At 43.6% G+C, this 17,002-nt stretch overlaps 1 protein-coding gene across 1 annotated transcript; it reads right to left on the reverse strand.

The window, feature by feature from the left end:
- Positions 1–2,075: 2,075 nt before the first annotated feature.
- lratb.1 (lecithin retinol acyltransferase b, tandem duplicate 1) lies at positions 2,076–16,667 on the reverse strand. The gene is made up of 20 exons (XM_069518993.1): positions 16,308–16,667; positions 15,671–15,771; positions 15,279–15,348; positions 14,967–15,097; positions 14,794–14,882; positions 14,591–14,690; positions 14,407–14,450; positions 13,518–13,595; positions 13,075–13,271; positions 12,069–12,133; positions 11,852–11,958; positions 11,670–11,772; positions 11,396–11,495; positions 10,685–10,724; positions 10,542–10,593; positions 10,099–10,207; positions 8,552–8,635; positions 8,313–8,430; positions 6,982–7,072; positions 2,076–5,615 (listed from the first exon to the last, which is right to left on the reverse strand). Exons 1-20 carry the CDS (start codon positions 16,552–16,554, stop codon positions 5,541–5,543), a joined length of 2,001 nt encoding a protein of 666 aa, XP_069375094.1. The 5' UTR covers positions 16,555–16,667; the 3' UTR covers positions 2,076–5,540.
- Positions 16,668–17,002: the final 335 nt, after the last annotated feature.

The raw sequence follows: 17,002 nt of genomic DNA on the forward strand, positions 1-17,002 counted from the left end.
GAAGAGGAGGACTTCTGGGATTAAGGGAAGCTTATGGAAATACACACACACACACACACACTCCCTGCTGAGTGATGTTGAATGACTGGTTAGAGGAGATTTGGCAGCTGAATGTGTTGATGTGACCCCGACTGAGCTGCAGTGTAAAGGTGAATGGAGCTGAGTGACGGCCCAGTGTGTGTGTGAGAGAGTGTGTGTGGGTATTACCCCGCATGGTGTTAATGCTCTCCAGCAGTGTGGGCAGGAGATGCAAACCTGCATCATCATTATTATTATTACTACGAACAAAAACTGTATCAGCATCTTTTTCACATGTGACACCTCAGGTTTTTTCCCACGCTGGATTTCAAGTTTTCAAGATTTTTTTTTTTTGGTTCTCTCGATACAAATTAGATTTAAGTGATTTCTTTTTTTTCTGATTAAAGATTTCATGAAATGTTAAACCTCCGCGATTCTTAAACAAGATCAAATGACTCATAGAACGTTTTCTCACTGAGAGTCTGAACTTCAAGTGTTTGTTCCATTGTTTCATTTGATCTGGTTAGTTTTGGTTTCACGTCAATTTTGTACGTAATTAAGCACGCTAAAGAATTTTATCTGACATACCTACATCCTGTCGTCATCACCTACGTGGGCTGCGTCCACCTATACTTGACTTTAACTGGTTTGTAGACGGACGTGTGGCTGACGGGTGGATCCTTCTCGGCCCATAAAAAAATTAACTTTTGAAAAGAGAAGATCTGCACAACTAAAAACACTTCGTAGATGTTTGTGTTGTTTTCTCATTCTTTCGGTCGAAAATAAAACGTGTCAGTGTCGACCTCAGTCATCATCATCATCATCATCTGAACTGCTCAAAGCTAAACTTAGTCACCAGTGAGTTTGTTCACAGTTGTGATGTCTTCATGGACGTGGCCGGAGCTCAGTCTGGTGACGAATTAAAGATGAGTTCGCAGGAGAAGACGGCGGCTTTTGTCACACAGCGAAGACGCCTAAAGAGAAATTAGGAGAAAAGAAAAGTGATGAATGAGAAGTAATTTATCTCCTTTTGTCCACCATGACAGAGAGAGAGAGACAAAGAGAGAGAGAGAGACAGACAGACACACAGAGAGAGAGAGAGAGAGAGAGAAACACAGACAGACAGACAGAGAGTGAGGTTGTGATCGTGTTGCTTCACCTCTGTCAGTCCGAGCTGCACAAAGACGACGACATCCTGACAAATGGATCAACAGACGACCTGCAGCAGACTAATGAACACACACACACACACACACACACACACACACACACACACACACACACACACACACACACACACACACACACACACACACACACACACACACACACACACACACACACACACACACACACACAGGTTCCCATGCTGTCTGCATGTGATGAATACTAATCAAATAGCAAGAACCAGTTCATTCAACCCATCTTCCCTCTAATCCAGATCTTTGGTTTAGATTTTTACTCGGTTGATTCAGAAAATAGAAACAAACTCATCTTTTTAAAGTGAGAAACTTTTAACTCTGTCTTATTCAAACTAACCGACCTTCACTGTGTCACTGTCCTTTGTTGAAATTAATTATCAAAGACAACGGAACGTCTCTTTGAAAAAAAATGTTTGGTCATATTTAACATTTTTAAACTTTTTAAGATCTTAAATGACAAGATTTTCAGATTGAAAGTAAAAATTACAGCTGGTCCGCTTTGTCGTAGAAATTGTTTATATATGATAAAAGTCTGTTTTTTGTTCTTTCCCATTTTACAGTGGAAACATTGTAAGATTGCAAAGATAATATTAAGTGCATGATCTAAAATGTCGTCTGTTATGGCTGACTTTAGATTCTGTGCTCACTTTGACGACAAAACATAAAATATTACAGACGTAGATATTCCGGGAAAAGGTTTCATGTAAAATCCACCTTTAACAACAAATTGTTGAAACAAATGTTGGACGGCTGTGTCGACGCCTCTTGCTGCTCTGCTTCCTGCGTCAAAGAGATTTTACAAGTTAACGACAGACGCACACAGACACACAGAATCCATTTAAAACAGAAGCCGCGTTCATATAAATATCTTTAATCTCGTTAATAATTATCTACAAAATCACACAGGCTCACTGTTTGTGTTCAGTGGTTTTCTTCACAATTTCTCATGATTTACGTTTTTAGTCGTCTAAAATCTCTGATTACAACATTTCTCATTCTATGGATTTAATCATGTGTGGTTTACAAAATGAGTTTTAAGTTTGAACAGTTTTTTGCAGATGTACAAAGAGCAGTAACACGACAGAGAACCTTAAAACTGAAGTGGTTCTCCCTTAAAAAGAATCAACAGTGATAAAAATAAAATGCACATGTGGTTCCAGATAAAGGCTTCATGTGGAGAACAGACTTAAAATCGTTGCCTGAAAACATCCTGAGAAGAAACTGACAAGCAGCTTTCAGATTTAATAAATGTACCTCGATATTTTGATGAATGTTGTTTCTATAATTACTTTCTCTCGTATTTGAGTGATTCTTAATTAATTAAAACAAAAAATCGTAGTTTGACCAGAGTTACAAGAAATTGAACTGGTTTTCTTTAGAGTAAGAGAAGTTCAAACTTGTTGTTTCCGATAGTAAAGAAATCTATGGTGTTCCACAAGGTTCAATCCAGATCTCAACAACTACAGGATGGATAACCATGAAATTTGGCACAGACGTTCACAGTCTTTAGTGAGTCCAGTACTAAAATAACAAAGGCTGTTCTAATAATCAATATTACAGAGTTTGATGAGAATCTGTCTCAAAACTTTCTGTTTAATCTAAATCACTTGAAATAACAGAAAATAACGATGTACCATAATTTATGGTTTTTAATGGAAGAATTGATTATATGATTATCTGGGGTTACAAAAACCTTTGACTTTATGTTAAGTTCTTAGTGGGGAAGTTAAAATTTTAATTCGTATTCCGACACTGCAGAGTATGCTTTATTTTTCTTTCTTTCCATGTGCACGGGAACATATTTTTTTTAGTAATGAGCGGAAACATCATGGAAACTTTAATGGAGATTTAATAAACCCCTGCTGCTTCTGACTCCTGTTCATAAACTGAACCTTTGGCCGAGAGGAGATGAAAAGATGAAATTATTCAAACGTGTGAGAAAATGAGCAACAACTGCCAGGAAATAATTTTTCTACTCACTTGTGTAGTGTTATGTAAAACATCATGTGGTCCATGTTATTTATTTGGGGGGGGGGGTTCAGGAATTGTTATGCCACAATGATGAAGAGTTTCGACAAATAATTAACGAAAGAAAAAGTTCCCAGGGAATCACAGGGCGGGAGTTTTGGTAAGCAACAATAATATGCAGGACAGATGTTAATCCAACATTTTTCTCCCAAACCTCATTTTCATCATTGAGACATGAGAGTTTCCATGTAAAGTGGTGACGTGGTGTTTTATTGAAACAGGAATTGAGTTGGAATTCACAGCTTTGATTCTAACAACTTACATCTGACCACTTAAATCCAAACGCCGTCCCAATGGTTTCTTATTTTTCCCCTGTGATTCTTCTTCTATTGGCCTGATTTACACTCATGAAGCTCTGGTTTCAATTCACGTCTGTGAAGATTTGTCTTGATGTCACTTACGGTTTTATTGTCTCTAAATGTCAGTCAGGAAGAAGACAGTTTATTTACTGGTTGAGGAAGGCGTCTGATGTGGTTCTTTTTTCTTGTTTGGAATCGTCCGATTGACGAAATACTCTTTTGTGCCGAGATCAGCAAAGTCCCAGAGAACCAAAGGAGGTCAAAGGTCAGAGAAACATTGTCTGGACAATTTTTCAGGAATCAAAGAGAAGTTAAAAATACAAAGAGAGAAAAAAAGGCAGAGGAGAAGTTCAAATGTATTTGACCGATGAGCGAAAAGTGCAGCAGCATGAGGATTTGGGGAAGGGAGGAAATGATTCAGAGGAGGTGGGTAAGATGAGTTTTCATCCATGACAGAAGCTCTGCAGCGACTCTGTCTGCAGCTTCAGCCTGTTTGCAATTATAGATAAACAGACCAGAGGCCACAGAGTCGGTTTGGTGGAAGGAGACTCACATTCCTGCGGGGCGGCGAACATTGGAGCCTGGTCGTGTCGAGGTGAACGCACCATGGGGAAACCAGGCGTCAGGCCCGTTCGACGTGAGGCCTGCGAGCATGTGTCTCCTCTGATATCTGAACGGAGCGTCTCGCTGCCCGGGCGGATACTTTGTTTACCCTCCGAGGGAAAGCCAAACCACCACTCCCCTTCTGAGGGAAGTAGGAGGTCAGGGGCAGTTTCCCTGAAGCTGGCGAGGAGTTTAAATCCAGATCATCATCATGTCGCCCACTGGGCTGGAAAACCCTTGCTGTTATATCCTCGACATGTTGGCGATGGTGGCAGGCAGCCATTTACCATTCTGTTCAGAGGTTGCTTTTTTTTCTTTAAGTTGGATCCTGTGATTCATGTTCGTTTAACAACCATTTTTCAATATAAAGATCAAATCCTGACAAAATAATTGTCAGTTGACAAAACCATCTTCACCTCAAGGGCCATTTAATGGATGGAACGTTTAACCGCGTGACATGGTCCTCAGCAGCAGATTTACTGAACACATTTTATCCACATTGGCTGAAAAGTTTGGAAAAAAGTAGGAAACTTTCTGCTCAGGAGCTTCGAGTGCAGCAGCGAAGCATTTTCATTACTGATTAAATCTGTTGGATATTTTCTTGATTAATTGATGAATAGTTTATTATAAATACAAATAAAACAGCCAATATTCAGTTTACTGTCATATGAGACAAAGAGAAGATAAGAGGCTTTGACTAAAATGACCGTTACGAACACTGAGATCGCTCGTGGTATGGACGCCAGACGTAACCCTAGCAACAGTGGGTTTTAATTATGACATCTATCAGCGTGAATGGAACCTGAGAAACTGTTTCCAGACACGAAGGAAAAGTTCCAGACAGTGTATTTGAATGTTGGAAACCTCTTCTTTTGAGTCGTGTACCAGCTGAGGTCGGGTGTGTCTCTTTTTGAATTGAGACGTGTGAGAGAGCAGCTGAAGTTGTTCTGGTTGCTCCTGGTGAACTGAAGCCTCTTAAACTTTTACCACAGAGCTTTCAGCCACATCTCGTGGACCCGACATTTGTTCTTAAACTGCTCGTTCCAAGGTCGAATCTGAACATTCAAGCTTCCCTCATAAAAATTATTTATGGTGTGGTGGCAGTGTATTTGACAGTTTCCTGGACGTCACCCTTTTGTTTCACATTGTGGTTAAAATCCTGTGAATCTGTGCCAAATCTCAAATGTTGTGCAGATCCTAAAACCTTCAGAAGCAAATGTGTGTGAATAAAACGGACTTGATTCGCTGTGTGGCGTTAAATTGTACAGTATTAACTAAACTGATCTTTACGTCTTCTCCTTGTTTGGGTTATTTTCTCTCTCGTACGTGATTGTGAATGATCCTCTGTGTCTCACGTTCGTCTTCCTTGCATGCCGCTCGTTGACGTCTCTCAGTCCACCAGTGACTTGAGGTCAGGCAGCCCCTTCAGCTTCACGTCCAGCAGCATCTGACCAAAGGCTTTACCCTGGGAAAAGACAACAACAGCGTCAGCCGACAGTTTTCAGGAGCTGCATTTGTTCGTTAAATCTCAACAAGCACATTTCCGTCCTCACGTGTTTGAATTCACACGTCCTGCGCGTGTTTGAGCTTCGTGGGTCTGAGCCTGGAACTGAAGTGTGTGTATTAGCACATTGAGAGTGTTGAGCTGTAATAGTGTGCTTCTTTGATGTGCTGCAGATTCCAGCGAGGCAGTAAAAACTTTACAGGACTTTCCGAACAAGGGACGGATAGAAATAAAGGAGGAGGGTGAAAGACACAAGGTTCAAAAGAAGAAGCGTTTCTGTTCGTCCCGACTAAAACAAATCCCCAGAGTTTTCAAACTAAATTGAAATCAGCAGTTTAGTCTCTGGTTTAGAGTAGTGGAGATATGTGGTCGCCAGGCGTAACCATAGCAACAACTATGTATTTTAAAAGTGAAACATATCGGTGTGGTCATAACCTGAGTCTCAGCGCATCGACCTGACCAACTTGTCAGATGTGGAAACAACGCTAAACTGCATGAACTGTCCACGACCCAGAACAGGAGGATTCAGCAGAGAGTGACCAAGGCTCCACATTCGAACACTTGTGTTCCCACATACAGAACCTCCAGAACATTACAGGAACATGCCAAGACTTAAGTTCACGTCTGAAAAACAGTTATGGAGGCGTTGAGTCGATGGCTTGTGTTGATTTTTATTGATAATTTCTTGAAGTTCACTCCTAAAGAGCTGGGACATGAACTTTGTGTCCTCTGTCTGACAGAGCGAAGTCGCCTTCAGCAGGGTTGGCCTTAACAGTTGCACACTGTTTAAAGGAGGTAAGTGATACCAGTCTGTTCCTCCTGCTGCCGTGTGACAGACGCCTCCACTGCCGCAGCATCAGACTTCAGAGCAGTTTGACTCCCCGGGCCGCGAGACGACTGAATTCATCCTCCACGCTCCACCACGAGAAAACTGATTCTTTATTCATTCATTTACATAACTGTCCATTTGTGGGCGGCATGAAGGACCTACATCTGAAAGTTCATTACACAAGAACAAGAAACTGAATCTTGTAAAAGCCTCTTTTAAATCAAAATTAGCAAGTTCAAAGCAGATTAGAGCTGAATGCGAGAATGATGATTGAATCGTACAATAAACCGTGTTTTCATTGTCTCTGCGACTTTCCTTCTGTGATCAGATAACGAGGTTACGAGGGGAAACGATGTTCAGAATAGTTCTGTTGAAAGTGAAAAAGCAGCGACAGGTCCGAAGGCCATTTTGTCTGGTTCTCACGACTTCAAAGAGCCATTTGAAGGTGGTTAGAAAGAGGTTAGGGGCTCTGAGTGTGTGTGTGTGTGTGTGTGTTACCTGGGGATCGCTGCGCAGGGACGCCACCCCTCCCCCTCCCAGTGAACTGTGCAAGACGAAGTTGAGGCCATAGATCCCCGGCAGCGTGAATCTGCAAACCACAAAAACACACCGGTAACCATGGCAACACAAACCTCCACACTCAACAATATAACCACACAATCGAACAAATGTGTACACACATGCACGCAAACAGCCTGGCACCAGGTTGCAAACATGGGGGAAGGGTTAAATGTGATCATATGCAAAAACTTAAGAGTGTGTGTGTGTGTGTGTGTGTGTGTGTGTGTGTGTGTGTGTGTGTTTGTGTGTGTGTGTGTGTGTCGGACCTCCTGCAGGGTTAACGAGCTCTGGCGGTGCACTAATGAAGCGTCTGAGGCGTTTCGGGGTGTGAGAGGAGACGCAGGTCGGCAAGCTTTACAGCCTCCACCTCTTCACTACGCTAATCGCTAACACGCCGCTCGCTGAGTCATCGCTCAGACACGTCCGCCAGCGGCCACTTCCCAGAATCCTCCATCATACCTGCAGCTGCCGGTTCACTGTGAGGCTGCTCACATCTTAGAATACCATTTGCTGAGCAGCGATTTGGTCACAACTGGTGATTACAGGATGAGAAAAACTAAACATACTTCTCAGTGGTTAATAATAAAATAGACCTGAACACACACGCCCCTCCCCTGGTTTCTGTTGTGTCTGCTCTGCTATGTCGATAAATGGCGATGACCTTGGAGGAGGTCAGGATAGTCACCATGTTGTGTCTTGGTTCCGTGGACGTCGTGTTCCTAGTTTTCTCTCTGGGTTTTTGACGACGTGAACCACAGTCGTCATCAGCGTCTGTTCAGCTTCAGTGTGGTTGTTTGAAAAATGAGTCGTTGACACGGTGAAGATGTTGTAAATAAGATTTAACTTTCCCACAGTTACATAAAAAACAGCTGTGAATTCAGCCACATACGAGAAACTGTTACTCTATTCACTGATACATCTGCATGTTTTTACTTATTTTAAAAGTTAAAAACTGTGACAAAAGTCCATTTTTAATTGACGTCACTTGCAAACCTGAAAGATCATCTAAGATAAACGTATTTTCTCGTGAAAGACAGTGATAACGTAAACCCGAGCTGTGTGTGTGTTGAACAGCTGGATGACCACATCCTCATTTTACAAAAAAAAAAAAACACAAACTAGCTCCGAGTCCCTAAATGTCATATGTACAGTAGATGTGCATTAGACTAGCAAGGATTAGTAAAGTGAAAGTATCAGTAAATGGGCTGCAGGTGATTCAAAGACACAAACGGTGGTACACACAAGAACGACCCCACCCCCGCACTCACCGTGTGACAGCGTTGGCGACTCCCGGCTGAAGGAGGTGAGAGAAATATTCCTCCACCACTGAGGACGTCAGGTGCTTCTTCAGGTACGGGAAGAAGAGAGGATGACGAGCGACGACGCCTTATGAGAGGGACAGTTATTAATCGTCTTTATACACAGTCACTATTTTATATCAGGTGACTGATTGTCATCATATACATCGATTTTCATATTTTTATTTATATGTTCTAGTTCTTCTCACCGATGTTGGCTGAGTTTCCTTTGTCACCGCTCCTTGTGAAGGCCAGTTCCTCCAGTCTGTAGCTGTATCGTCCACTGGGCAGGTCTGAACACACACACACACACACCAAGTTTCATCTTGTGTGACTCAGTTCAGCTCTGGAATCTTATTTATTTATCATATTTAGTCTGTTTATGAATGTGTTTATTTATGGTCCATGTGACTGAATAAACAAACAGATGTCCAGCAAACGTCTCCCTGTTCGTTTTTGATTCAAAGACTTATTTCACGACTCCAGAAACCTCTTCAAGAACCAAGTCTAGAATAAGACCGGGTTTTTATCGGGAGGCGGAGGCAGAAAAAACCTGCTTAATTAACATATAAGACAAGGACCTTCTTAAGACCATTTGAGATTTGTCAGAGAATCCTGGAGTCTCTTCAATGACCTGCAAAACTCTTCAAGGAACATTGGCGTCCACGGAAGGACCCGTCGAGCACTAAAACCATAACGTCTCCTTCACAATAAACTGATTAAATGGTTTTGATTTTTTCAAAACAAAAGCAGTTTAATAAATATTAAAGAGAGCAGCTTCGTCTTTTCTTCTTTTATTTGAACGCTTTCATTCTCTTAGTTTGAGAGGCTTCCTGTTTTCAGCCAGGAATGTGAAGGTAGGGGAAGACGCCAGGACCCAGTGTGTGTGTGTGTGTGTGTCTTGCTTTTTGATTCCCACAATTCACTTTGTGTTGTCTTTTCTTTGCTCCGTCATGAAACTGGGTTGCTTAAAAGCGTTGCAAGAGTGTGTGTGTGTGTGTGTGTGTGTGTGTGTGTTTGTGTGTATTGTGCAGAGCCATGTGAGGGAAGTGTTGGCAAAGAAGTGAAAGGAGGAAAAAGTGGCACAGCATGAACTTCTCAGGAATAAGAGAACAACACACACACACACATACTGACCATGGTAATGTTGTGTGTTTGTTTGTGTGTGTGTGTGTGTGTGTGTGTGTGTATGTTGCCGTATTATTAGTGTCATTTGTTTTCGACTTTTGTCTCGACGTGGGAGTATGTCGCCCCCTGTAGGCAGTCATCATCTGACAACACTCAAGGACCATTTAATTTTTCCTTGTGGAACTCTGGAACGTCCTCAGTGACGATTTGAGTCGTCTCAAAGACACCTGGAAGCTCCTCAAGGACCATTTGAGCCCACACAAGGGCCCCTTGAACCATTTCAAACCCCTTCAAATTCCTCAAGGCCCTCCAGAAGGACCATAAAGTTCTTCTAGGACCCTTAAAACACACTCAAGGCCATTTAGAACCCCTTCAAGGAGCATTAAAATTCATGGAACCTCTTCATCAGCTCCTGCAATTGCTTAGCAACTCCTGGAAACTTGTTAAGGTCCCATAGAACCTCCTTACAATTGGATGACTGTCAACAGCTCAAGTTATATTGGTGTGTATGTAACCATGGAAACAGCACTAATGCCTGACGTGTGAAAGTAACCAAACAACCACAGTGTTGGTGATTCATGACACAAACACACACAAACAGAAACACAACACTTGTGTGTTTCCTCACCTGCATCAGGTGCGTCGTCTGCTGTGGTGGGAGGGGCGGCCAGCTCAGGTCTGTCTAGTCCCGACTCTGAAAGCGACTCCACCAACTGTCCGTCAACGTGAATGTCGGCCTGCAGAGAGGTATACACTCAGTGTGCGTGGCAGACGAAAGATACAAACTAGAAAGTGTTCACTGTAAGAAGATACGAAAGGTAAAAGTTCCAAAATAGCTAAGAATAAGTAACATTCAATAAAATATGAATAACTGGTAATTAAACTCGGAGCTAAATCTGAGTCACCAAAACTGACTAGAAACAAAAACAAATCAAGTAAATGACAGTTATTCGTGAAAATGTTTTTTAAACTTTCTGTTCCTCTTTTATAAAAATATTTCGACATGTTGAGACACTTCTTCTCCTTCTTCTCCTTCTGTTGTTTTTTTTTTTAATCTGACATCAAACTGACCTTGAGTTGAGATTTTGGGTGTAGGAAGAAGAACGGCTTGAGAACGGGAGACCTGAAACCAGCAACAGTGACAACAGGAACACGTTAGTGACAGTGAACTCATCAGTGGAACGCTGCTGTCGGTCACAGGTGTTTGAACTCACACTCGGGGACGTCCGCCCACGATGCCGGTGAGTCCGGGAGCTGCAACGTGAGAGAACAAGGAAGGAACAAGAATGTCAGACAGTGGGTTCCCAAACTCTGTTTTCACGAAGCAGGTGAAGCAGCTGCAGAGTTCAGATCAGATTCCAGTCCTACTTATAGTTCAACAGCACAGACGGCGTGAATCAGCAGACTCGCAGGAGTCACAGAGAGTTCACTGAGTGTGTGTGTCAGAGTGTGTTTGTGTGAGTGTGTCAGAGTGTGTTTGTGTGAGTGTGTCAGAGTGTGTGTGTGTGTGTTTGTGTGTCAGAGTGTGTGTGTGTTTGTGTGTCAGAGTGTGTGTGTTAAACTCATCATTACCATAAACAAAATCCAAATCTGGTTCAGAAGGTCACAACCCCCCTTATCTACAGCAAAATACACACACTCAGCAGGGAAGTGATGCATACCCCAACCACTGTGTGTGTGTGTGTGTGTGTGTGTGTGTGTGTGTGTGTGTGTGTGTGTGTGTGTGTAACATATATTAATAAAACTCTCTAGGAGCAGATGTCAAAATGTTTGCATTCTTTCTTTCAGAGACGTTGTGGTCGGTGTGGATTTCAACTGAACTGCTCTGTCATGTGATCAAACTGTGATCTGATTATCTGAAACACATTTTAACGTCAGGTGAAAATGTCTTTGGATGATCAGTGTCTGTCGTGTGCATGTCGTACCCATGCCGGTCCCTGCAGGAGCCACTTCCCTGGAAAAAAGTTCCAGAGCTTTCTTCTGTTTGTGGTGGACGGACATCCAAATCACTGCCTCTCTGGAGCCCTGCACGCACGCACACACACACACACACACACGCACACACACACACACACACACACACACACACACACACACACACACACACACACACACACACAATTATTAAAGTATAATGTAACAGACAGAATGCTCAGCAGCTAGAAGGTACCTAAAGCAGTTCTCAGCAGCGTGTGTTACCTTGGTGTCAGCTTTGGGACCATAAGTGTCCTCAGCTCCGAGGACCTGGACGTTGACGGAGCTGAAATCTTCCAGTCCCAACTGCTTGAACATTCGCTTCGTCCTACACACACACACACACGTTAAAGTTAGAGCGGCCACCTGAACACACACACACACAAACTGCTGCCTCCAGTACACACCGTTTGATGATGCTGTCTGCCGTCCGCCTGGCCTTTTCTGTGGCTCTCGGACCTCCAACAGGACACACTGCCGTCGCCCTGAACCCGTCCATGTAGGTCGCACACACCTGGAGGTCAGGGCGACACGTTACAGCTTCATGTGTTTCACATGTTGTGAAAGAAACTCATTAGTGTTTAATTTTGAAAAGGAAGAGTGAAGAAAAGCTGACTGCTTCACCTTGTAGTCATGTGATGGAGTGAAGCCTTTAGCCCCGGTCACTTTGACAGCCCCTCCCTCTACACCTGAACACACACACACCAAACACACCACACACACACACACACACATACACACACACACACACACACACAGGATCACTGACTCCTGACGTCTCTCTCGTTGCCACAAACGGGACCACAGACTCACAGCCGGTTCATTTTCTGTTCCTGTCTCCTTTCAAGCTGCGATAAGAGCAACAGGGTCGTGACGCGGTCATACGAGGACGACGGATTCAATTAATACAGAAATATTTATAACAAGAGCTGAAAGTTCACATCCCAGGGTTGATGCAGAACTCCCACATAGTTTCCTCATGGTCTGATGTCGACGATAGAGAATCTGCCCGGTTCGACTGAGGACGTCTCAGTGAAAAGTAGAAGACATTCGCCTTAATTCAGTATTTTGTGACAGGAGAATGTTGTTTCTCCATTTATTTATTTATGTTTATAGTTATGAACGGTCGCAGCAGATCTGGAATGAAGAGCTGATGCTTCTGCTGAGGTTTAAAATGTAGCACACATCAGAGAGGATGAGTTATGAGAGTATCTCTGCTTCTGTCAACGAATCAAAAAAACACTGAATTAATGACCAAACAGAGGAAAAATCTAAACTTCTTATCAGCGAGCAGGAGTTCAGAGGAGGAGCAGGAGAAGTTTCTGGAGTTCATGTGAGGGTTAGACGCCACAGCGGGGTCACGGGGACGTGTTTGGTTTTGAAAAAGGAAAATAAATCACTACGGGTTGATACAGAGTTTATTGGAGCTTCAGAGGAAGGTGACGGGTTCAGTTCGGGGTGAACTTGAAGCTGCAGACGCGTTTGTTTAAGGTCACCAGAGGAGCGTTTAGGGTTGTGAAAACAGTGGACAGTTCAGCCTGTGGTCACGTCCTCAAATATGACTGCATGTGTGTTTGTGTGTGTGTGTGTGTGTGTGTGTGTGTGTGTGTGTATGTGTGTGTGTGTGCACCTGGTATTTCCTTGATGACCACCTGGCTGAAGTCACAGATGACGTCGGGCAGCAGGTAACGGCGCGGGTCGCCGATCTCATACACCAGCTGCTCGGCCACCGTGCCGAAGGAGACAAGGCCGCCGGTTTTGGGCGGTTTGGAGAGAACGAAGGAACCGTCCCTGGAACACTCGACGACCGGGAAACCCATGTTCTCCCTGGGAGAGACACATGCCACCTGTGATGCATAGATTTCACTCATCCTTTCCTTCTCCTGGATCATTTGCAGCCCGACTGACTTTCCTTCATCAAGGACGTTGTGTTCATTGACGTTTGTCTGTTAGCAGGAACTTGCAAAAACTACTGACCTGAGCGTGCTCAGCAGATTTAATTAAATTAATTTCAACGTCTGCGTTTCAACCGTGACAATCACACTCAACCTTGAAATCCTGACTTGCTCTCACCAGTCAGGAACTTTGTGCCAGTCAGTGAAGATCCCTCCTGTACTCTGAGCACCACACTCGATCAGGTGACCTGCAAGACTGACACAAACACACACAAACACACACAAACACACAAACACACAAACACACACAAACACAAGTATAAAGTTAAAGAGAGTGATTTTGAGTTTTTTAAATCTCAAGTGAAACTCGTCATTCACCGCAGCCAGTGGCAGCAGAGTTGACGGTAACCAGCAGCTCAACATGGAGCGTCATGACGACAGCCTGCTCTCTGTTGTCGAGGACTTCGTGCCACTGTCGCCTACGCCTCGTGATTTAACTCGTGAATGAGACAGCGTTAGATCCCTGTGCGCCAGTCGCCAACTGTCAGAATATATATTCACGGGTGGAAGTTAAAAATTCCAGTGAGGTTTGTAAAGTGGAATGAAGTGGAACCTCCCTGAGAGCTGTTTAATGTGTTTAACAAGAAGAGAAACTATTTTAAAATACCATGGAGACCTGGAACATGGATTTTTAATTACATGAGACTAAAATCTAATTTTTGTTAGACGGTGTTTGGTAAAGTCTCATATTGGAACAGTATCGAGGTCAAATCTGTACGATCCTGTCAACTTTCAAAGTCACGGGAAAAAAACAACAACCTGTGCTTCCTGTCCAGGTTATTGTGAAAACCTCCGGCCACTAGGTGTCCCCTGAAAAACTGTGAGGTCACACGGTCAAGGTTCCACACCACAGAAAGAGACGCTGCTGTTCAAGTTTTCAACATTTAGTGAACTGGTCCTTAAACAGACAGACAGACTCCATACCACAAATATCGGATTTTTGTGTACGATGAAGTATGAACGGTGTGTTTTAATGTTTGTGTGTGTGTGTGTGTGTGTGTGTGTACCTCCCAGCAGCAAGTAGGTCATAGTCATCCCTCTGCCATCCAAACTGCAACAGATTCAAAAAACCCAGACAGACGTTACATTTTAAAACTGATATCTCCTCACTCACGGATGTGTTAATAAACACACAATTGGACACATGTACACGTTTCTGTCCCGCCCCACATGCAACCTAATCAAGCGTACCATGTGCATGAGCGGCCCCAGGGCCACCGCACTGTCCACGCAGCGTCCCGTCACCACGATGTCGGCCCCAAGATCGAGACATCGCTGGATCGGAGCAGCTCTACAGACAGAGAGAGAGAGAGAGAGAGAGAGCAGGAGAAGTTGTGTGACTCCTCACTTGTGTTTAGAACAAACCTCAGATCAGAGTGTGTGGTGTGTCGTACCCGAGATAAGCGTTCATACTGTGGAGCGTTTTCGGTAACCGCTGTCTGCTGCCGTCGTCCGCCATCTTTACTTCAGCGAGGCTGCTTCTCTGACAGAAGAGAAAAAAAAATCATCGTCACGATTGTTAGAAATTACACATAAAAAATTATCATGTTGGGGGGGTGGGTCTCACATGGGGCATGAGGTCATCGCCGGTAACCACAGCGACCTTAAGGTCGAGGCCCGCCTTCTTGATGACTTCCTGTATGGCCTCGGCGCAGGCCAGAGGGTTCACGCCTCCTGCGTTACTGACGACACGAATACCTGCGACGAGGAGGCTGTGAGTCTGTGGTTACCATGGAAACAGCCAAAACAACATTCAAAGGCTCGAGATAAAAAGAAAATAGTGATTGATGTCATTTTTTTGAGAAGAGAAATTAATCGGAAACTATTTTAAGCAGTAGAACAGTCATCGAACAACGAGGGGGTTTCTGTTCTCACTCACCTTTCCTGTGGATGTCGTTAATGAACGGAGCCAGAGCGATGTGGACGAAATCCGGAGCGTAGCCCAGATTCTGCACGAGGACACAGTTTATCAGGCAGTTTATCACATGATGGCAGACTTTATGAAAGAAGAGTCAATGTTTTTTTCTGATATATATATCTACCAAAGTTTTCCATAAAACTTAATATTACATTTGGATTTGTGAGGGTCATTATAAAACTTGTGCTCTTCAGTGTTTTCAGCATTTGATGTTATCATTGTTTTACACAGATCGAAGGCAGTGAAGAATCAATACAGACAAAAAGGAAACAAATTAAAAAGAGATACAACACGCGCACACACACACACACACACACACACACACACACACACACACACACGGCTTGACTTACAGGCATCTTGGCCTTGGCGGCGGTGAGCAGAGACATGGTGATCTCGCTGAGGTAGTCAAAGACCAGGAAGTCCAGCTTCCCGCTGTAGATCAGCTGAGGCACTGAGAACACACACACATATATGATTACACACAATAAATCAATGATGTCACACGATGTCGTTAGCCATGAACGCGACACACACGTATGTGCTGAGGACGATGACGTCATTAACCCCCTGTGATTTCCTCCGTCCAGTCTCGTGTGGGTCTGATGCTCTATTAAAGTAACTGAGGTTATAGTTCATCATTGTTTCAGTGGCTGGAATGTTTTGATGTATAAATACCCATTCAGAGTATTTCAGGGCCAGTACTAATACTATATAATATTGAGGAGTAAAATATATATCTGAATATAAATAAGATCTATTTTGATGTATTTGTTTGTTTGTACGTTTCTGTCTCAGATGAATCTATTTAAGTTTTATATAATGTGAAGTATTTGGATCATGACTGTTAAATATTAGTGATTGAAACATGAAGTGATCAACAGCTGTTCTTAGTGTCTCCAGTCATTTTGAGGTTCATACAGAAACACGGTGAAACCACAGGAACGTCCAGGTCCTCGCAGTTCACTTGGACAGTGTCTGTCTCTGTACCTGAGGTCGCTGTGTCCCCCCAGAACCCGGAGGCACAGCCGATCCGGACCGGTCGGGTCCTGGCGGAGTCGGTGTAGCACCTGGAGCCGCTGCGGGTGCGTGTGTTCGGGGGGAACGCAGCCGAGGAGCTGAAGCGCAGAAAGTTCGCGTCAAAACACAAACTGACGAACTTCTCCGAGCGTCTGCGGCGCCACAGCTGCCGGAAGGCCGCGGGGCCGCTGCGGAGTAACCGCGGGAGAGGAGACATCTGTGATCAAAGTCACTTAAGGAGGAGGAACAGAAAGGAAAAAAACAGGAGATCAAAGCGGCTGCTCCCAAGTTCACAGTACCGAGGTCCAGCCATAAAAACAGTCCGACAGGAAACACGGGACGGAAGGTTCCGGGTCCCCCGCTTTATTATGATGGTAAAAATAAAAAGATAATCATCTCTCATAAAGTTAGGATTTATTATTAATATATCGTTTGGTCTCAGTGGCTCAGTCAAGAGAGCATTTCCTCTATTTATACGTATATATATATATTTAAGTATATACACACACATACACAGGGTCTGGACTTGACTATGTAAAATGCCTGGAGATAGTGTTTGTAATCAGTTTGAATTAAATGTTTATACCGTGCAAGTTATTTCTTCCATCTTTACTATTATTGTTATTAAGATTTTTGATGACGATTGGGTCATCAACACATTTTCT

The sequence above is a fragment of the Paralichthys olivaceus genome, chromosome 22 (genome assembly GCF_024713975.1).
Source record: "Paralichthys olivaceus isolate ysfri-2021 chromosome 22, ASM2471397v2, whole genome shotgun sequence".
In the NCBI taxonomy this organism is placed as follows: Eukaryota; Metazoa; Chordata; class Actinopteri; order Pleuronectiformes; family Paralichthyidae; genus Paralichthys; species Paralichthys olivaceus.